The sequence below is a fragment of the Hippopotamus amphibius genome, chromosome 1 (assembly GCF_030028045.1).
Source record: "Hippopotamus amphibius kiboko isolate mHipAmp2 chromosome 1, mHipAmp2.hap2, whole genome shotgun sequence".
Lineage (NCBI taxonomy): Eukaryota > Metazoa > Chordata > Mammalia > Artiodactyla > Hippopotamidae > Hippopotamus > Hippopotamus amphibius.
Genome location: NC_080186.1, coordinates 83,564,127 through 83,585,956, shown reverse-complemented (window position 1 = coordinate 83,585,956; position 21,830 = coordinate 83,564,127). Strand labels below are relative to the sequence as shown.

The following is a 21,830-nucleotide window of genomic DNA, read 5'->3' as shown; positions in this document are numbered from 1 at the left end:
AATATATCTTTAAAAATTAATTAATTAATTAAAGTAAAATATGTCCAACCGCAGGAGTTTAGTATGAGATATTATTAACTAGCAATGTATAGGATGGGACAGCGAGGAACAGAGGTGAGAAGAGTAGTTTGGACACTTCCAATAGTCCTGGCTAGAAGAAACAAGTAAAGTATGGTGGCCGAGAGAACGGAAAAGATGGGTGAATGTAAGAATCACTGAGAACTAGATTTGGCAGCTAATTGGATGCAAGGGAATGAGAAAGTAGTCAAAGGAAAATCCTGGAAGCCTAGTGATAGTTTCAATAACAATATCAACAACAACAAAAATGGAATTGTTAATGAGTTTGTTCTAATCATATTGGATTTAAGGTGTTGGAAGAACATCTAAGTTGTGATGTCAGGCAGAGTTAGAAACAGGTGTTTTAGAATTCAGGCGAGAGATCAGTACCTGAGGTGTAAATCTGAGACTCAGCCACATAGAGGGGATAATGAAATGTATGGAAAAGGATGAAATTCCCAAGAAGTAAACAAGTGAAAAAATACATGCTTAGGATTTGGGGAAATCACTAGCACTTTACAATATAGTTCTTTTAGTTGCGTGAAACGTCTATTGCTGCAGATTAGCAGAGGCTAATCATCTCTTGATGGAGAAGCAGCATTGTCGGACATATCAGAAACGTACCAGGTTCATACAGGAAGGAGCACAATTCCAGAATTCCCTCCTAATAACACTTCAGGGCATCTGTTACCAACAAAGAACTGAGCAAACATCATTTTGAGATGCCCCAAAGCAGATGAGTTCACTTTTTTGTAAAATCAATATATGTCCTTGAGTCTACATTTTTTATACTCCCAGGCTAGTAGAAATGTAGCTTTCTGTGGAGTCTGTTATTGCGGCCAGTTCTGTCTCAAGAGGGGCCATTCAGGCCAAGGTAAACTACAGTTTGTCAAGTTGTTAACTTATTTGAAAATGGTACCTTTCTTCCCAATGCTGCTACAGATTCAAATCAGTATTTAATGTCTTGTAGCAGTGAAAACATGGTAGGAAGAGACTGCAATGAGTTAAGCAGATATGAACAGAAAGCCACATTCCTCACCTCTAAAAGCATAGCTACAGATAGGATAGTCCTCGAGAGGTGTGATGGCTAATCTTGTGTGTCAGCTTGCCACATTGTCCAGAGATGTGGTTAAACATTATTCTGGATGTTTCTGCGAGGATGTTTTGGGGTGAGATTGCATTTAAATTTGCAGGCTTTATGGTAGATTGCCCTCCATAATGTGGGTGAACTTCATACAATCAGTTGAAAACATGAACAAAAGACTGACCTCCCCTGAGCAAGAGGTCACTCCTCCAGCCTTGGCCTCCAGACTTGAACTGCAGCACTGACTCTTTCCTGGGTCTCTTGTCTGACAGCTCTGTGACTTGAACTACAACATGGGCTCTTCCTGAGCCTACTGGCCCACTCCACAAATTTTGGATTTGCCAGTCTCTGTAATCATTTGAGTCATTTCCTTAAAATAAATAAATATCCTATTGGTTCTATTTCTCTGGAGAACCCTGACTTCTATAAGAGGGATAGAAGGAATAAAGCTATATAACATCAGGTGCAACCTAAATGCCCATCAACAGATGAATGGGTAAAGGAGATGTGGCACATATATACAATGGGATGTTAGCCATAAAAAAGAATGAAATTGCGTTATTTGTAGTGAGGTGGATGGACCTAGAGACTGTCACACAGAGTGAAGTAAGCCAGAAAGAGAAAAATAAATACCATATGCTAACTCATATATATGGAATCTAAAAAAATGGTACTGATGAACCCAGTGACAGGGCAAGGATAAAGATGCAGATGTAGAGAACGGACTTGAGGTCACAGAGTTGGCCGGGGGGTGGGGGGGGGGGGGGTGGCGAAGGGGAAGCTGGGACGAAGTGACAGAGTAACATTGACATATATACACTACAAAATGTAAAAGAGCTAGCCAGTGGGAAGTTGCTGCATAACATAGGGAAATCAACTCGATGATGGGTGATGACTTAGAGGCCTGAAATAGGGAGGGTGGAAAGGAGTTGCAGGAAGGAGGGGATATGGGGATATATGTATAAATACAGCTGATTTACTTTGGTGTACCTCAATTGCTTTACACTGGCACAACAGTGTAAAGCAATTATATTCCAAAAAAGAGCTTAAAAATACTATAAAAAATAAAGTAAAATGTAGTTTTGCAGAATTATAGTACAATTCTGTTGAATTAAAAACAAACAAGCAAACAAACAAAAATCAGGTGATCTGAAGAAATTGGAGAAATTGAAATCTGTGATCCAGGTTGTTTGGAAAGAACCAATCTAGTCAAAAATCAAATGGTGAAAAGCTAACTGATTGGGGCATTAGACTGGTTAAAATGATAAACTGTTCAAAAATAAAAATGCCACTCTCCAACTTTATTTCTTGATAATTTTTATACATCATTGACAGTTTTGCAACCTTTAAACATTTTTTTCTTTTTCACAAGATGAGGGATTTGCTCCTACTTTTAATTTTTTTATTTCAAATTCATTTTCCTGCCCAATCAAATTCAGACTTTTGTGCAGCAAGTGACAAATGAGTCAGCTATCCTATGACAATTCCAAAATTTCAACAACATCTCTCTATATAGCTGGACTTGTACAATTATTTAAATGTTACGTTTTCCCTTTTGTTTAAAAATAAGTGGAAAACAGCAAATTAAAGGGCCGTAATGCTAACAAGCCAAGGTCTCATAAAGTTAGGACAATTGTGACAGGAGAGAGATCATATGGCATGCAAAGAAAGGTGGATGTACAGCTTCTGTCAAGCAATCATTAATCTTTACTCACCTGAGTGTTAATTATGAGACAGAACAAAATTAAGAATATATAAGAAATGCTACAAATATATGACCAAATATTGTTTGATAGACAAAGGTAATTAGGAATTTCATAATATTTTTAGCTTTTCGGGACTGGGATGCCCCTTACAACATGTATATCTATTGTTCAACTTTTCACATTCGACCTCCTCACATATTTTACGAACATAGATATGTTGACAGGATAGTGCTTCTCAAACTTCAGTGTGCACACAAATCACCTCGGGATCTTGTTAAAATGTAGACTCTAGGTCCATAGGTCTGAGGTAATGCATGAGACTGTGTCCCGTGAACCATACCTTGAGTGGCATGGTTACAAGAGACTCACACTCAAAGCTACATACAAATCTTGCAAAACTTACTCCATCCATGGTTCACCAAAATTACCACTTGATGAAAAACTAGTAATTGATATTACTCAATCGAAACAATTAACTTTAAACCAATATTTTTATCCAACTTGTTTTTGGAAAAATTATTTTAAATTATTTCATTTGCTGCCAAAACTTCCATTTGTTAACTTGCTGTTGGCTCGCAACTTGGCCCCCATACACGGAGGGTGAGGAGAGACCCAAGAAAGAGGCAGATCACTCCAGATTGGTAAGTGGTGGTTTTAATAAGCAAGTGAACTTACAGACGATGCTTGTGTTGGATGGCCATAATGTGAGTAGATCTCTGCACCCCACCAGAATCTTAAAGGTTTATATAGAGGCCTTAACTGTGTCCAGTCATATATTCAGTCCAGGTGCTCTCAACCACACCTTACTGTCTCAAGGCTGCCTCCCTGAATGGCTCCTAGTGTGGGAACGGTGGGCAGAACACACATTCCAAGGAGAGGGGAGGGGTAAGAATCTGCTCTGATTGCTCAGGTCTTGCTCTTGGGTCAACTGTCTGTTCACATCCTCTCAAGGATATCCTCCAGTGCTAGTTGAATTCATTTTTTAAAATCCTTTTTTCCAATAGAATTATAATGGCAGCAAAGAAGAGGCAAGGAAATATAATGACTTTCTCTAACATATCTCTCAAATAGGCTCCTTCCTCAGATTTCCATAATTCATAAGTCAACGGTACCATCATTCACTCAGCTACTAAGGACAAAAACCTAAACATCATTTTCCATTTCTTTCTCCTTCATCTTCTTCTCGTACATCCAATCTGGCATTGAGTCTGCTCAGCTCTATCTCCAAAAATGTATTTAATATCCGACCAGTTTTCTCCAATGCCATCACAGCCAAACCACGGTCGTCCCTCAGCTGGACCACTGCGACGCTCCTAACTGGCCTTCTTTCTGCCATTACTGCTCTCCTATTGCTCATTTGCTCTGTAACAGCCAGATGATCTTATTAAAGTGTAAATCAGATATCACACCTGTTTCCAGTGCAATGAATTCCCACTGCCGTTAGCAAAACAAAACAAAAAATGGCTTATGTTTGGTTTTAAGACTCAACGGGATCAGGCTCCTACATCTGTCTCTCTCCAAACTTATCACTGTGCATGTATATTGTAGATGTCACCCCATACATCATTCTTTCCCATATAGGTCACTCTTGTTCTTGTATTTCAGACAAGCCAAGCTCCCTCAGGCCTCACCTCTTTTACACTTATTGTGCCTGCTGCCTGGAATTCCTGCTGCTTCCTTTTCCTGTGGTTGGGCCCTTTCAACCAGCTATTGGTTCCAATGTCATCCCCTTACAGAAGATTTCCCTAACTACTTTGCTTAAAATAACCTACCCTTCTTCATGTAACTTACAATTTTGTCTGAACCAAACTTTAGGAGTCGAGAAATTGCTATTCATGTCAACGATTTAAGAATTATCTTCAATATTTTTATTTACCAAAAATATTGTAATAACTGGCATTTTTAAAGCCAAGCCTACTTTTATAGGGGAAGAAATACAGACATATGATATGCATGAAAGTAACTGTATAGCTTAACGAATTATTATAAAGGAAGTGTCTAAGAAACAGCACCCTGGTCGGGAAGTAGAACATAGCCATTCCCTGCTCCTCCCATCAAAAAAAACCCTTTCCAACCACAACCCCAACCTTTCACCCTATGGGTAACTGTCATCCTGACTTTATTATAGCAACTTCTTTGCTTGTCTTTTAGTTTCAGCACTAAAAGTATGCATGTGGAGAACGCATCCATAATTTGTCATTTTGCTTGCTTTTGAACTTTTATAACCGTATGGTGTATATTCTTTTGTGTTTACTTCATTTGTTCAGTATTGCTTTTTAAAGATGAATCCATGTTGCTCAATATGGCTATAGTTCCCTCATTTAGTTAGCTGTGTAGCATTTCATTGCATGAACATACCACAATTTACTTGTCCATTCTATGTTGATGGGTGTTTGGGTTGCTTCCTTTGGGCTATTAAGAATAAAATTGTTATGAACATTCTTGTATAGGTAACCTCACACATACATGCACACATTTCTGTAAGGTATATGCCTAGAAGCAGAAATGCTGGGTTATAAGGTATGGAACTGTCAGTTTTTCTAGATGATGCCAAACTGCTTGTTCAAAGCATTTGGGTCGATTTATACTCCTGCCAATGGTGTATCAGTGTTGCCATTCCTCTACTTCTTTGTCAACTCTTGCTATTACCCATCTTTCAAATTTTAGGTATTCTAGTGGGTGGCTAGTGGTGTCATTGTGGTTTTCTCCTGATTGCTAATGAGGTATTATTTCATCCATGAAATCATGAAGTTGACACATACAAATGAAGTGATATGTACGAGATCAGGCTCAAGCAGGTCCTGAAGGCACATGTAAGCTGCATGATCAAGTGGCTCAGATGCCTGTAGCAACTCCTCCTGCACAGCTGCTTCTTCCTCAGTCCACACCTGTGCTGTCATGGGGATACCCATAACTTAACTACTGAGGAGGAAAGAACTCAGGCCTGGTATAGGGACGGTTCTTCACAATATGCTTCGGCAACTATCACTGCAATCTAGAGTTTCTGCAAGGTGGTGAAGAGAAATTTCCTCAGTGGGTACAACTTTAAGCAGCAATTCTGGTTGTCTACTTACCTAGGTAAAGAGATGTCCACAGGTGTGGATCTACAGCATTTCATGCGCAGTGGCTAATAGGTTGACCAGGTAGTCAGGGACTTTGAAAGAAAAAGATCAGAAGCCTAATGACAAGGAAATCTGGAGCAGGAGTATGTGAATGGACCTCTCAGGATGAGCACAAAATATGAGGATATCCATGTCCTACATGATGTTTATAGGGCAACCACTGCGGTAAACATCTGCCTTGAGCTAATGGACAAGATGACTTATCCTCTTTCCCTAGCGTCCCAGTGCTTGCTCAGCAGGCTCATGTACAAAGTAACTACGGCAGCAGGGATGCAGGTTACACGTGGATTCAGAAACATGAAATTCTTCTCACCAATACTGATCTTATTATTGTCACTGCTGAGTGCCTAAACTGCTAAGAACAGAGACCAATCCTGAGGCACCAGTAGGGCCTCACTTCCTGGGAGACACCAGCCACCTGAGAGTTAATTACATTGGATCCCTTCTCTAGTGGAAGGGCCAGCAATTGTTCTCATGAAAATATGTATCCTGGATATGAATGCTAAGGCTCTTCCTATAAGACTACCAACACTAATCTTACAGACATGGGTATCTCTCACAACATAAATTCTGAAAGAGAAGTTCATTTCACAATGAAAGAACTGCAGCAATGGGCTCAGAACTATGAAATTCGCAGGTCTTTCCATGTACCAAATCACCCAGAAGCAGCTGGCTTGATACAATAATATAATGAACTACTAAGACTTTGAACCAGTGCCAATATATGATGTTATTTCTCCCACTACCAGGATACATGGGCAAGGAATCACAGAATAAAAATAGGATGGATTTCTCTCAGTATTATGTTTAATAACCCACTCACAGAATTTTTATTCCCATCCCTATAAACGGGCTAAGCTGATTTGGTGGTCTTAGTTCCCATGGGGGAAGAAAAATGTTTCTACCAGGGCACACAAAATGGTTCAATATATTCAGTTGAGATTGACACCTGACTATATTAGGCTCCTTATGACACTAAAAAACAAGCAAAGAAAGAGGTTCCTATAACGGCTGGGGTGGTTGATCCACATTATTACGGGGGATTGATTCACAATGGGGTCAATAAGAACTATGTCAGGAGCCCAGGACTTCTCTGGGTTGCCTCTTAATATTCTCTTATTCAAGAGCAAAAGTTACCAACCAACCAACTCCTAAGGGACTCAGACCTTCCAGATGAAGCTTTGGCCATCCGACTAGGTAAAGAGCCTTGACCAGCTAAAGTGCTGGCCAGGAGCAAAGAAAAATGGGATAGAGGAAGAAGTCATAAGTATCAACTACAGCTTCATGGCCAGTGATAGAAACAAGTACTTAAGCAATTTACTTCATTGTTTGTTCTGTATAATTTTGTGTATATTAACTATTTTTTCCTTCCCCCATCCCCTATAAAGTTATTTAAGAAATGTTGGTGGTCGTGCACTTGACAGTTTAATCATCCAGGTGGGATTGTGACTGAACCAGAATAATTACCACCACTAAAGATAACAGTAACTGATGGAACTTTACGTCTCTCCTTTTGGGGGAGTTGTAGTTGTACGTGTTGGCAGTAGCTGCAGTGGCAGCAGGGGTGGAGTGATTCTGAACTCCAACAGACCACAGATAGTAACCATCAACAATCTTAGCTCTGGTCCAGGCAGTACCATCTGAGCAGATTTAGGATCAATTACAACAGTCTCCAGCAGCGCAGCGGTGGGTACAGGCTCCTAGCAGTTTTTGAACTCTGAGAATATCACCCTGCCATAGAACAACCTAACTACATTTACCAGTGCTCCAGGAAAAAAATCATCAACACCCTAGAATGAGATAAAATAAACCAAAAATCCCCTCTCATTAATGGAGCCCCACAGAATGATCAATAGGTAGGTCTAATTTAATTACAAGAGTATCTGGAAATGAGACAATCAGATGGAACTGCCACAGTCACAGAGCAGCACTGTCAAGTAGCACTACTAGGCATGCTGCAATGTCTCCTTAATTATCTGTCCCATCAGTTATAATTTATAATGACATCACTGTACTTCACAGATTACAGTGAGAGAGATTTGCCTGGCCTTTCTTCCATCACTTGGCCCCTTATTTTAGAAGCACAGGTGGCTTCATGAACACAAATATCCTTTCTCAAACATAAATGCCTGTCTATACTTTTGGTACAGATTTTAATACAAGCTTTCATTTTATGGCTTCTTTCCTTATGTCATGATAAATATATTTTAAGATTACTGGACTTTAACAAATTTCATCAGAAGTAAAAAAGAGTAACTCCATATAATCTCCTCCTTCTGGTAAGCCAAGTTCATTTTGTGTAAAACACTTCTTCCCCTGTAAAACTAAAATGTAAATTTTTCAAAAAAGAATTTGATTTTAAATTGACTCTCCAGTCCTACAACTAGTAAGTACCATGCTATTCTGGGACCCCAAAGAAAGCAATTGTAAATCAAGTTCTATAGAACTTCATCGGTTTGTATTTAAACTAACCATTTATCCAATTCCACAAAGAAATCAGTGTTTTATTTTTCTTAACATTCGACTTAAAACATTAGACAGAATAAGCTGAACGGGGGAAAATCATTGTCAAATGCTAAAAATGTAAACATGAAAAAAGTAAACATGAAAACAAATCTCTTTTTAAAAATTCATTTAATTACAAGAAAATTAACCAGAAAATTGCACAGTTCCAAACAAATCCTCTGTATAAACACAAGGGCTCATTTACCATCATCTTTTTATATTTATCTCTCAAACAACATCCCATCTATTGAACCCAGCCTTCACTGGCAAAATTAGAATACATGGGTATTTTTACTGTTTAATATTCCATAAAGAGGATTGGCTTTTGTCCTGAAGTTATGATGGTGTCTGTCATTTTGCTTGACAGAAACTCTAAAATTGTTCCCTTATGAGTATTTCAATTAGCCACTCTCAAAATCCAATGCAAAAAACAAAAACAAAACAAAACAAAAAAAGCCACAGTTGTTTCAGTAAAAGATTCCTGTCTTCCACTTCATTTTACCAGCCTAAGTACAAATTCGGAGAAAAGCTTCTTAAGTCCTGCAGTTTCAAACTCCTTTTGTAACTCATCCAACGATGAATACTCTTTGACTTCAAATGCCAGAAACCTGCATTATACAAGAGAAACTCGTGAATATGCCTAAATTTGTCAGAGTATAATTATCGATTCAGTTGCTTTTCCATCTGCAATAGTACTAAATTATACCTTTTGTGTTCTGTCTGTACTTTTGTTTCAAAGAGTACACTAATCATTTTCTCTCTGCATTTCTTTCCACTTGAGTCCACATCGACTTTGCAGGTTTTCTGAAGAATCAGGTACTCCTAAATGATAAATCAGTATGTTAAATACATATCTTACTCTGAATCTCAAAGTTCTAGTTTTAAAGGAGTCATAAACCTCAGGCTTATGTTCACATTTACAGAGTACTCGCTTTTTGAATCAAGCAGTAAGAGAGTTACCCAGTGTTTTTACAAACTTGGAAAGCCTAACAGTCTGGTGAATGCTGGAGTCAAACTACATAGGCTTAAATCTAGACTAGATAGCCAGCAGATCTGATTCTGGGGTTAGTTACCTAAACCCTCAGTGCCTCAGTGACCTACTCCATAATATGGTACTCATAACACCTACGTTATGGGGAAGTTGTGATGATTAAATGAGTTAATACATATAAAGCACTTCGAGGAGTGCCTGGCACAACAGTGCTTGATACAGTGCCAGCTACTGTCATTATCATCACTACTTCAAGGTCAGAGTAAAGTTAGCAGGCACACAGTACCAAACATTCCAAATTGATGGCATCTATAAATATGTACCTGTAATTCTCAATCCTGATATACAATGTTATAAAAATCTAATAGAGATATGGACATTAAATGGCATTTTAGGGACAGCTAATAAAAAAGAAAGAACTCTTTAAAAAGTACTCTACCTTAACAGAGGTCTAGGCATATGATTAAATACATGTTAATTGATTGATGGATCCAATCTGAGTAATAACAGCTGCAAAACAGCTGCACTTAGCTTAATATGCCCAAGCTGGCTTAAAGAAAAATCTGAGCCTTTTGGGGAAATATGAGCAAAGAAATTAATTTGTATTCATTTTGTCAGTCAGTATTTTACCCCAAAGGATCAAGCTTTATAGATATACTATAAATCACCTTACAATACGTGGTTCCTTGGTCAGACCCCAACCCAAGATCTACAGTAAATCTGAAAATTTGTTGTAGCTATACACTATACCCCAGCACTACTCTGGTCAACTGAAGTTATTAATCAACAAGTTGTGTGATAAGAGCCCATCATGAAAAAACTAGGTAGTCATCCTACAAATCTTTAAGATGATAGGTTACGCAAGATACATCTGTTTTAAGTAAATTCCATTGTAATTATCCTTGACCCAACCCACCTGAAAGCATAATACCTATTAAGTGATTTGTAGCTCTTTTAAGATGTAAAATATAATAAGCAGCTTTCCTTGTCTGGTCCCACATAAAGCAGGTTAGATGAGTTTAGAATAAGAACTTGAAAAATATGAAGATGATGATTTTGAAAGCAGCTGCTGAGATAAGTCAGGTGGAAAGCAAAAGTTAGGGAGGAGGTGACAAGCTGACAGCCCTAACAATTCAACTTCCACTCACACTGAATCCTGGTTAGGAGGGACCGGCTCCTCTTTCCAGGTATTATATCAATAGATACCAAATTCAAGTGTCAGAATGTATCTTTAACTGCCAAAAAGTTAAAATTTTTAAAGGCTACCCACAAATATACACTTTGCTGTATGCCTAACTAAGGAAAGAAATATAAATATGCACAAACTTTCAGTGCAAATTTATAAAGTTTAGGCTCAAAGCTAATTACAAAACCAAACACTCACGTACCACAGTGATTTTTTAAAAAAACCTATCACTTTCATTAAGTGGCATGATTTTTAAAACATAATATTCTACTTATTCTTCAAGCTTTACAAGTCTGTAGTTGTAATTAGAAGTTAAAGATAGTATTTAAAAAGAAAATAAAGATCCATTAACATGGTAAGAGTGAAAGCAGAAACATCCTAATGATTAATCTGTCCCTCTGCTACAAAACACCCTTATAGACACAACATTTTAGCAGAAAATAGCCAAATTCATATTCAACATTAAACTTTTTGGCACCTTAATGTTGTTTCTGTCTCCCTGCAGTAAAATCAGTATTATTTTACCCATGAACATCAGTCTTCCTGTCAGCCTTAAATCGGAAGCCCACTTCTCCACAGTTTTGACATATTTAGTCTTTGCTCTCATGTGATCTAAATGCAAAAGAGCCATCCACAATCCATCATCCACAGTCGTGCTTGCTGCAGAAGTGCACTTTTCACTGCCACCTCCAGGTTCCAGTCGCTTGAGGATGTGCCTGAGGTTTTGCTGAATCCAGAGAACCAGCTCATGAACCATAGGTTCCGACAAAAGGGTCTCTGCTTGCTCCAGTAACTTCTCTTTCACAATCTCACACTGGGCCCGGGTCAGGTATTCGGAGTTAACCACAACACCAGGCAGACATGACGGGTAACTGACTGGTAAATGGAACACCAATTGTAAGGGTATATCCGCATCCATAAATCCTTCAGCTTTTGTGAGAATTCTGAACACAGTCCCATCTGTCTCTGGAAAGGATCCAAAAATAATGATTAGCTGTACCTAATTCAATTTGCATGGAACACTAACAAGTTAAAATTTTTGTTTCAAGTGTCAATTTATTTTTCACATGCAAGCTAAGTTATTTTATGAAGAGACATATCACACTAAGAAAGCCATGACTTACAGACTCATTGAATTTTCAGCCATACATATATATATATTCATAGAGTCAGGCTCACCGGCAGCCAGGTTTTCACTGGCATTTACAATAGCTATTATCCCATTTAAGGTTACCAGAAAGGTTTCTCATCATATGACTTTTTTTCTACCCAGAATTAGTTGATAATTTGGAAATTCCTAATAAACTCATATGAACATTCAAAGAAACAGTATTGTGTATTTATAAAATCAGTAATTAGTTGAAAAGTTATACACGAAATCCAGTGAAAGTCATGTTGCATTGAGTCTGAGTCAAAGCAGACCCTGGAGCCCATGTGGTTGTACGGGTGCAGAGAAAACCATGACTGTGCACACACAGGAACTGCCTGGACCCGCTCTCTCTCACTTCAAATACATTAGTATCAGTGTAACATGAAGGCAGCGAGAGGAAGTAAAATTGGGCAGACATCAGTTCAGCCGTTTCTGGCTCCACAAGGAGGAGGGGGAAAGGGGAAAGCACACACAGGATACGAGATGAAACACTCTGCTCTCTCTCAGATTTGCTCCACTTCACCCCTCTGATGTGTTCCACACCACTTCACCCCACTTTTCAAAAGTTGATAAAAAGTCAGGCTGATTCATTCTGCAGGGGGCAGAAGCACACAAGATCAGAAGAGCAGAGTAGAACAGAACTGGGTGCCGACAAAGCTCTTTGAAGCTGACTTGCCTCTGTCTACCCTACTTCTTTCTCCAAGGCCCTTGTTTCATTCTCCGTCACAAGACAGGCAGTCTGAGCGTTCTCATTTTCCTACCGGATTGCTGCTCAACAGCCTCAACAACGGAAACCTGAATGCATTCCCATTGTAAAGAACCTAACAGAACATGAAAATGGCTCTCTAGCCATCCGATTCCATTTATACAGAAGCCACTGTTACAGACATTGATTCATACAGGACCAAACGCATCCATTACACAAGGTTTTCTCTTTAATAGAATCTTCAGTACCAGCTGCAAAAGCACTGCTGATTTAGGACACCACCCCGAGACCCAGGCAGTAACCATTATAAAGATCATATTAAAATGATATAACTTAAATTTGTATTATGTAAGTAAAATGTATGCTGCATAAAGGAAGATTTTCCAAACAACTTAGTACATTCCTCTAAAATTCATCACAGTTTCTCAAAAACTTCCTTCTATCCTGTTACGTATCCTTTTTAAAAAGTATTTTATTATTAAAGTAGGCTCCCTAGATGTCAATTAGATCATTGAATTTCACTAGGTAAAATGGGCATTATAAATAGACCTACAGACAACACGGAACCACTAGGCTAAATAAACCCTCCAGAAATCATCTAGAGGATCCACTTTCCCTCTCAAGGGGGAGATATAACTTTTAAAGCTCTTCACTCATCATTCAACAGACATTCGCTAGGCCCAAGGCACTCTAGTAGTCCGAGAGAAAACAATGGGTAAGACACAGATCCTGTCATCTGAAGTCAATCCAGTTTCGTAACATGAAAGAGGGGACAGAGTCAAAGCGGTCTTCCTCAACTTCTCTTATACGCCTAAAAATGTCTTTACTCATAAACATACATACACAGAATTCCTATAAACCTGTATTTTATATATATTTTATCTCCATGGAGACAACTCTCCATAGAAATGGCATTTTTGAATGTTTTCTGAGCAAAGGGTACAGCCCTGCTGACAACTTGACTATAGCCACTAGTGAAACTGATTTCAGACTTCTGACCTCCAGAAGTGTAAGAGAATAAATACGTGCTGTTTTAAGACACATTTGTGGTTGTTACAGCAGCCGCATGAAACCAACACAGTATCTATGCCCACAAAGCAAGCTTTTCGCCTCAAGCAAGACTCCCTCTCTCACTACGTCTGCATCTCTATTCCTGCCCTGCCACTAGGTTCATCAGTACCACTTTTCTAGATTCCACATATATGCGTTACCATATGGTATTTGTTTTTCTCTTTCTGACTTACCTCACTCTGAATGACAGTCTGTAGGTCCATCCACCTCACAACAAAAAACTCAACTTCATTCTTCTTTATGGCCAAGTAATATTCCATTGTATATGTGTGCCACATCTTCTTTATCCATTCACCTGTCGATGGACATTTAGGTTGCTTCCATGTCCTGTCAGTGAACTAACTGACAAACAGGCAGTCCAAGGAGAAAGTCTTAAAAGGCTATTGAGCTGGCTAATCAAATTCTTACCAACTTTCATTCTTCTCTCAGTAATTTTCTGGCCCTAGTCAGCAAATAGAAAAGCAATGGGAGAAAATCCTGACTTTTGCCTTAGAAAACTGTGAATTTATTAGTTCCATGCTTAGAAGGAAAACTAATTTTTATCAAGAATTGCGAAGGATTAACAACCTTCCTACTTGGTCTTCTCTGTGACTCCCTCTGCATCTACACACACACACACACACACACACACACACACAGGAGTTGCAAACTTAAATTATACAAAATTACACATATCTGTAAGAGAATGAAAGTCCCAATAATATACCCTATTCTGCTGATATTTAATGCAGTAATAAAATCACACATTCTTTTAAAAACTTATTTTTTCCCTAAAACTCTAGAAGTATGTATATTACCCTTCCATTTCTCATCTGCCTTGGTTTGTGCATGCAATTAAACTGGCTCTTTTTTGCCTCGGAATTTTTCATGTTATCACATGTACTGTCAGTCTGATTTTGGGGGGTTTTCCCCACAAAAGAGGAAAACAAGGTTGTCCCAAGGTACTTTAAGTTTATTAACAGCTTAGAAACAGAGTGATTAACAGAAGAATAATGGTGTTCTACATCTAATGCTAATCTCCGGCCTTGCCTGGCACCAAAAAACTCATCAGTAAGTTTAACTCACAAACTCATCATTCTTAATAAACATTTATGCCCTAGAAAACTTATGCCTGCCTTAGAAATATAATATTTTGGTAAGTTCCAAGACTATTTTCATCTATTCTAAAGATTCTACCAAAAGATGTAAGTCTCGGCTCTGGTTGCAGATTGCATACATAGTCCCTAGTTTGGGTTTTTTTTTTTTTTGTAAGTCATTGTGCCTTAAAATAAGTACATTGATTTCATAACTAAAATAGGGGTTTCAAACCTTATTCTTTCTTATAAGTATATGAAAGAAATTACGCTCCCAACCACACTCCAAACAACAGAAATTCAAACTAGAGAAACTGAACTGAACCCCAAATTCCACACTGTTATTTTTAAGACTTCACCGTACTTCACAATCACACTCAACAGAAACTCAATAATGCTGTCCAATAACAGAAGATAGTGGAAAATGTAAACAAAATTTAAGAGAATGAGTTATTCAAGATTCATTTAGAACCCACTAAGAAATCATTTATATACCATATACAACTGACTTTCCCTATACTTGCTTTTCCTTTTCTTTTTTCTTTTATTTTTTTTTGCAGTATTTACATGTCCTCAGGGAAGATTTTGTTCAGAAACCCACTAAAAAGTCCCCAACACCCTATCTTACTTCATTGCACAGGATTTTTTTTCCTCTTGTTCCCAGGCGGCTCCCCACAAGTATACACCCACCAGTGCCTCTTTTTATGCTACAGCTGGATTTTTAAATATGTTTAAAATGTGGTTACAGAAAACACAAAAAACAAAACTAAAAATACATGAAGCTAAAAGTGGCAATCCCACCCTTTAGAAGTGAAGTTCAAGGCTGAATTGGTTTTAGAGGTGACCTCAGCACCGACAAACAGCAGGGAACAGGGCTGAGCAGATTTAGAGGAGTCAGTGGGTGACAGTCATGATTCATTTTGCAAGACGGCCCAATCCAATCTGAACATTAGTGTTAGCAGAATACAAAAAGTTACTTGGAAGCTACTGTGCAAACACATTATACGCTACTGAGTCTTTACACCTCCCATTTTACAACCTTTTTATCTGTAAGATGATTTCCTGAAACACAACTGCACATATAATGAGCACTGACAATGGCAATATAATCTCTGTGACCTTCAATTACCTCATCAGGAAAATGGACATCTATAACAATACCAATCCTATATACCTCACAGGTACCTACACAGGCGCGCACACACACTCCTCTTCAGAAATATTCTGAGCCTAAGTTGGACCACACCCATTTCTTTGCTCTGGGTGCTCTTCTTGCTCTCTTTTTCTGGAAAAGTGTTATCCTTGCTTTCTAAGAACTGTTTTCCTGATGCAATGGCCCCACCTCTATTAAGAAGCATGATGCATTGCAAGAGTCCATATACTCTGGAGCCTGGTGGTTACTCAACCAGCCTGAGTAACCTGTTATCTTCTCTATAAAATAAAGTTAAGAATACCCCTCATCAAGTAAGATGCATTTAAAGTATCAGGTATATGGTAGGTGACCCCATTAAACCTGGTACCTTGCCTGCCTGCACCCCTAGTACGATCTACCTACAGCCCTCCCTAGTAGACAGGAGTAAGGGCTTACATAATTTGCACCCACAAGAGACAGTTACACCTGATGCCTCTATGAACTTCCTACAACAATGGCAAAGAGGCCACAGTGTATGCAAGTCCCCTGAAATTCTCAGCACAGATTACTCCAGCTAAAAGAATCCAATTATTCAGACTCTTCAATCTTATGACCTTAATAGATGACCCTTGGATTGGCAGCCTGGCCCTTCCTGGGCGATCTCATACCAGAAGTGCAAACCTACCCAATGTTAACCAATTCCAGTGGCAACAAGAAGCTTATTTGAGGGGAAGGCCCAGGAAGGAACTGATGGTGTTCAGAAGGTTCTGGTATTAAGCTTATATCTGGTATTAAGCTTATATCCTCCAACCCAAGCTGACAGTGACCATGGGAGTGGTAGCCAGCAGCCCACTGTATGTTTACTATTAAAGAAGTCCTTCCCTTACCCTTAATTCCCAGTTGTGAACATCAAACATTCCTATTTCAATCACTGTATTGTTCTATTCTCCAATGAACCTTTCAGCAACAAAATGTTCTAAGCTGTTACACTGAATTCTTTTATAATTCAATTACTTATTGATGCCAGAACACTGAATTAAATTCATTAGGAGGCATGGCTTGAAAGTCATGCTCAATTTAACAGGAGATAAAGAGTCCACAGTGTTCTTCATATTAAGAAATTGCTCTTTCTTTCTTTCTTTCTTTCTTTCTTTCTTTCTTTCTTTCCTTCTATGCTTACTTTTTTGGGGTTTCTCTGATCCGTCAGCAGTGCCATATGCTCGACCATGTACTCATGACCCAGACCTCTACCACTCTCTCCTCTTTCAGGTGTAATGGGAAATCATAGGTTTATTTTTCCAGGATATCCCCAGTTGGGCCATAATAAAGGAATTTAAGAAAACTGATGATATCTTCAAACAGCCTGCCTCAAGCAGAAGTAATTATCAATAAAGAGAGCAGTAGAGACAGCAAGTCAGATGATGAAAAATAACAAATGCTATCCCGTCAGAAGAGGGTTGACAAAAAAACACTGGAAGTGAGTAAATCCTTTCACATGGATTTTATTTTTGTTTTTAAATCTCCACTAACCTGTAGGAGATTTTTTTTTTAATTTATTTGTTTATTAATTTTATTGGCTGTGTTGGGTCTTCGTTGCTGCACACAGGCTTTCTCTAGTTGCGGCGAGCGGGGGCTACTCTTCCTTGTGGTGCGTGGGCTTCTCATTGTGGTGGCCTCTCTTGTTGCAGAGCATGGGCTCTAGGAGTGTGTGCTTCAGTAGTTGCAGCACATGGGCTCTAGAGCGCAGGCTCAATAGTTGTGGCACACGGGCTTAGTTGCTCCGCAGCATGTGGTATCTTCCTTGGGCAGGGATCAAACCTGTGTCCCCTGCATTGGCAGGCAGATTCTTACCCACTGCGCCACCTAAGAAGTCCTCACATGGATTTTAAAGAATTGTTTCAGAAAGCTACAAGACAGGCTAGGCACTGAAAAGAATGCAGCTTCATTGCATGAACTGGTTCACAGTGCCCAGAACATAACAGTGCTCAATGAACGTGTATAGATGGGTGATCAACAAAGAATAAATGAAAAGCAGCCAACACCTCCTCTGTAAGTGAATAACACACCACATGGATACCAGGAATGGATCCTAACCCTCCGATGGCCTTCTCGCAACATCCAGAACATTTTAGACTACCTTCTTAAAGGTCAACCAATTTATGGTCAGAAAGACAATTTTAATAGTAGCTGAAACATAATAGAAGTTTACATCTTATGCCAAAAAATTTACGTAATGTACTTGGAAGCGAAGTGAAAACTGAAAATTATCTGCATCACTGCACTTTTTCATAAACTGAAGTTCTGGGTTTTACTTAACAGAAGCCGCAGACAGCTAAAGAAAACATAGCCAGAAGAACCGTTCTAGACTGTAAGCTCCTAGAGGACCTGGGCAGTCAGTGTCTTTGAAACCGTGTCAGCGTTTCCAAGGACTCAATGTACGCTGAATGATGAATGCGCCCCCAAACCGGCAAGCACCTTTCAGTCGATTAGAAAAGGCAGGAGAAAAGCAATCAGACCGAGAAAGTTCTGCCGCAGCACTGGTTGAATTAAAAAATTCATTCAACACACATTTACTGAATACCTACCACATGCCTGGCACTGTCCTAGAGTCCCTGCCCTCTTGCAACGTGGGACAACCAAACACCCATAGAGTTAAACTGTGGCGGGTTCCCTGAAGGACATGATGCACGGTGCTTACAAAGGACATAATGCAATCTGGGGAAGCTGGATTTACACCAGCGGTGTCAGGGGAGACCTCTTTTTAAGGTGAGATCCGAGGAGTAAGCACAGGACGGCCAGGGAAATCAGGGGGAGGGCGCGGCTGGCTCTCGGCGCTCAGCGAGTTGAGGAGTGAGACAGGCGAGTGAGGGGGTGCAGCGGGAGAGTGGGGGTGCAGCGGGAGAGGGCGGCTGGGGGCGGCGGGCGAGGGGGAGAGGGGCGCGGGAAGCAGGGACCGGCCGACGGGCCGCACGAGCCCGAGCAACCCGTGCTCCGTTCACTGCTGAGAAGCGAGCAGGGACGCGACCCCCTTCACGGCGTAGGGGTCGCCGCCCTCTCCCGCCCGCGGCCACACACACGCCCAGCCCCGGGGCGCGTCACTCCATCACTCAGCCACCCCGGGCCTCAAGTGTGGGCCTGGGGCGGGAAGCCCAGCCTCCGCGATGGGGAGGAGAGGGCGCCCGGCTCCTCTGGCACGGGGGTAGTCACCTGAGCGACTCAGCACTTCCCATTCGGCGGGCCCGCAGAAAATCGCAGCCAGGGCCGAGAGCTCCTCCATCACTCGCTCCGCCATGGCCGCGCCGCAGCGGGCTCCGCACCTCCCCTTCCGCCGCCGCCGCCGCCGCCGCCGCCGCCGCCCGCGCCGGCCCGATGCAGCGCGGCCGGGCGGCCACCGGGGGGCGCTCCGCATCTCCGCAGCGCGGGGCGCTGGGGGCGCCCCGAGAAGTCCCGCCCAGACGCGCCGGCTCGCTCGCTTCAGACGCGAAGCTCAGGCCCTGTCGGGGGACTTTTCTCCGAGCTTAAAGACCATGTGGTGTCTGCCAGAGGCCACCGTGCCGCTCACCCGTTGCTTTCCCGACAGAGGGAGGCCTCACAGCAAAGCCCGGAATTCTCTCACGTTAGCCCGGGCTTCGAACACCAGCCATTCCCGCCCACACTTGGCCTTGAGAGGAGCTTGGAGGTTAGGAAGGAGAACAAGCAGCGGAGCGACCAGAATAGGTCAGCCCCTGCCTGGCTCAGAACTGAACTAGGTGCTGGGGGTACAGCAGTTAACAGAACAGACGAGAGTCTCCGCGCGTGTGGAACGACTAGCGGCCTAGGCGCTCTGGGACACCCGCAAAACGTCCGGGGCAGACACTGGAGCTCGGACTCGAGACCAGGGCCGGATTCCTAGGACCTATTTCTTCTAACAAGGGCTGCAAAAGGGGAGGGTTGGACCTGCCAGCTCGGGCATCCTAAGGGCGATACTGGGGGGGGGGGGGGGGGGGGGGTCAGAACCTTGCAGGGGGCTGTGCGCCCAGGTGCTGGGGGCACCGTCAGTAACGTTCCCATTTGGTCCCCTGCCTTCACAGGGGACAGACCTGCTGAAATGGGCTAGTGGAACTCCTGGGTCTTGGGGGGCATAATAAAGTGTGAAAATGTAGCTAACGCTAGCTTTTCGGTATTACTTATTTTGTGATAGTTGATGCATACAAAGCAATGTGATTCTTGAAGCTTGATAATGAAGTGATCATCTTTGAACTCAGCACTTAACTTTAAGAATGTTTGCAGTATCAGCAGGGTAACAGAATGATCAATCCATTCTGTTTCAACTTTACTTTCGTGAACAAGATTACAAGGATTCTGTGCGATAGTTCTGCCAGTCATCATGTTTGGCTTATCCTTTTGTTTCTCAAGTAACAATTTAAAATTTTGCAGCCTAGGATAGTAGCTGGTCTAGCTCATGGAGGTCCCACAATTTTTTGTTTTGTGTCATCAATAACATTTTGTGAGATAAATCAGGGAATTTAGATGGCTACACAGTGACTCCTGACATTGACCTACAGAAGTCAGGAAAACGGGACTGATTTTAAGACTGAATTCATATTACCATCATCAACATCATTCCCGCTGTTACTAAAAAGGGATTTTAAAAAGAAAAAGATACTGGCTTCTGAAAACAGAAAGGAAATCTAGCAAGATAAACTGCAGGAGAAAGGCTTTTCAGAGGATGCCATGGGATTTCACTGACCCCAAGTAATTAAGAGCACTGCTGTGTACATAACTGGAAAGACAAAGGTTTATTTAAACGCATAATTATCGCTTATGTGGCCAATTTTTGTTTAATAATAATAACAACTCCTTTGAGTTATTTCCAAAATAGCAGCAGTTCAGTAGGTTCATAATTAGCTGCTAAAGAGTTTGGTGAACAAAAGAATTTTTAATTTAAAATATCATTAAATTCTTTTTGATTTTAGCTTGAAGTCCAATGTTAGTATTAAAAGTGGTAGGAAAATGTTATTTAGTTATTTGACTTATTTATTAAAGATAATTGACAAAAAATCAAGTAGTTCATATCTTATTTTTAATTTCCCAAATTCAATATAAGTGATACAAGTGAAATAATATGAACAGTAAGACTACAGCTGTCAGAAATATTAGGAAGCAGTCCCTGAAGCCTGCTGTCAGCAAGGTGTCTGTGAAATTCATGTGAGTACATCAATCTATTTAAAATTTTCTTGTCAATAGGTTTCTTCTTTGCTCTTTCTTTCTTCGTTGATTTCTTAACCTGCTCTCATACTCCATTTAGCATGTTTAAATAAAAAAGAAGTTGATATGACTGTCTTTTAAATTGACACTATCATAAGGCCCAGAAGTCCCATGAATAAGTTTCTACTCTCTGGCATTTGGAAGTAATCATCACAGAGAAAGCATAATGTCAGCTTGATATTTCTCACACTATGAAAATATCAGCTACATGTCAAATATCTAAAGCCTACCTTAACGCAATAAATTTTCTTGTATTCATAAGCTACTGAAAATTCTAAATATTTAAATGTGGTATGATGTCTAGACATTTCTATCTCTCCACTCCCCTGCCCCCAATAGCGTATGGTTTCCTAGGACAATACTGTTTATACATGCATCTTTTCTAAACAGTTGCTTTCCCAAGCCCATTCAAAGGAGAAACTTTAAATCTTTCACCTCCAGTTAAAGCCACTAGCCCAGGAGGTAATTTTAACTTTTCTGGGAAAACATTTCTATTCACTTTATCATGTGTAGTATGTAGACTTAAATACTCAACTCTGTCTGCAATTTTGAGTCAAACCTTGTAGAACTGGGCATACAAATGAGAACACACAATTTTAAGAGTATTAGGAGAGGTTAAGTGTCATGTCAAAAAAGCTGAGAATCCTAAATCTGAGTGGGGGTGTGATAAGGAAAATGATCATGTTAAGACCATGAGGCGAGTAAAAATGCTTTCAAGAACCACTAAGAGTAAAGAACAAAAGAGGCACTAAATGCCAACTTGCTAAATGAACCTGAGCTCCAGTAAGCTGTGCTACTGG

The 21,830-nt window shown here is 40.4% G+C and overlaps 1 protein-coding gene across 4 annotated transcripts; it reads right to left on the bottom strand.

Moving 5' to 3' along the window:
- Positions 1 to 8,408: 8,408 nt before the first annotated feature.
- Positions 8,409 to 19,097, bottom strand: RWDD3 (RWD domain containing 3). 4 transcript variants are annotated; one of them, XM_057718344.1, is made up of 5 exons: positions 18,991 to 19,090; positions 13,752 to 14,020; positions 11,130 to 11,617; positions 9,181 to 9,296; positions 8,596 to 9,082 (listed from the first exon to the last, which is right to left on the bottom strand). In XM_057718344.1, the coding sequence occupies exons 3-5, from the start codon at positions 11,568 to 11,570 to the stop codon at positions 8,968 to 8,970; spliced, it is 672 nt and encodes a 223-aa protein (XP_057574327.1). In that variant the 5' UTR covers positions 11,571 to 11,617; positions 13,752 to 14,020; positions 18,991 to 19,090; the 3' UTR covers positions 8,596 to 8,967. The 4 variants fall into 4 exon arrangements, with proteins under 4 accessions (XP_057574310.1, XP_057574327.1, XP_057574336.1 ...); XM_057718327.1 differs by lacking the exon at positions 13,752 to 14,020 and having other exon boundaries at positions 8,409 to 9,082; positions 18,991 to 19,097; XM_057718353.1 differs by lacking the exon at positions 13,752 to 14,020 and having other exon boundaries at positions 11,177 to 11,617; positions 18,991 to 19,097.
- Between the last annotated feature and the right edge of the window lie 2,733 nt (positions 19,098 to 21,830).

Excerpts from the sequence above, each read along its gene's own strand:
- RWDD3 (XM_057718327.1), bottom strand. The coding sequence starts at position 19,075 with ATGGCGGAGCGAGTGATGGAGGAGCTCTCGGCCCTGGCTGCGATTTTC. Across the intron at positions 9,297-11,129 it reads GAGACAGAAACAACATTAAG|GAGTACCTGATTCTTCAGAA; the intron begins GTGCCAAAAAGT and ends TTTATCATTTAG. Across the intron at positions 9,083-9,180 it reads GTACAGACAGAACACAAAAG|GTTTCTGGCATTTGAAGTCA; the intron begins GTATAATTTAGT and ends TGTATAATGCAG.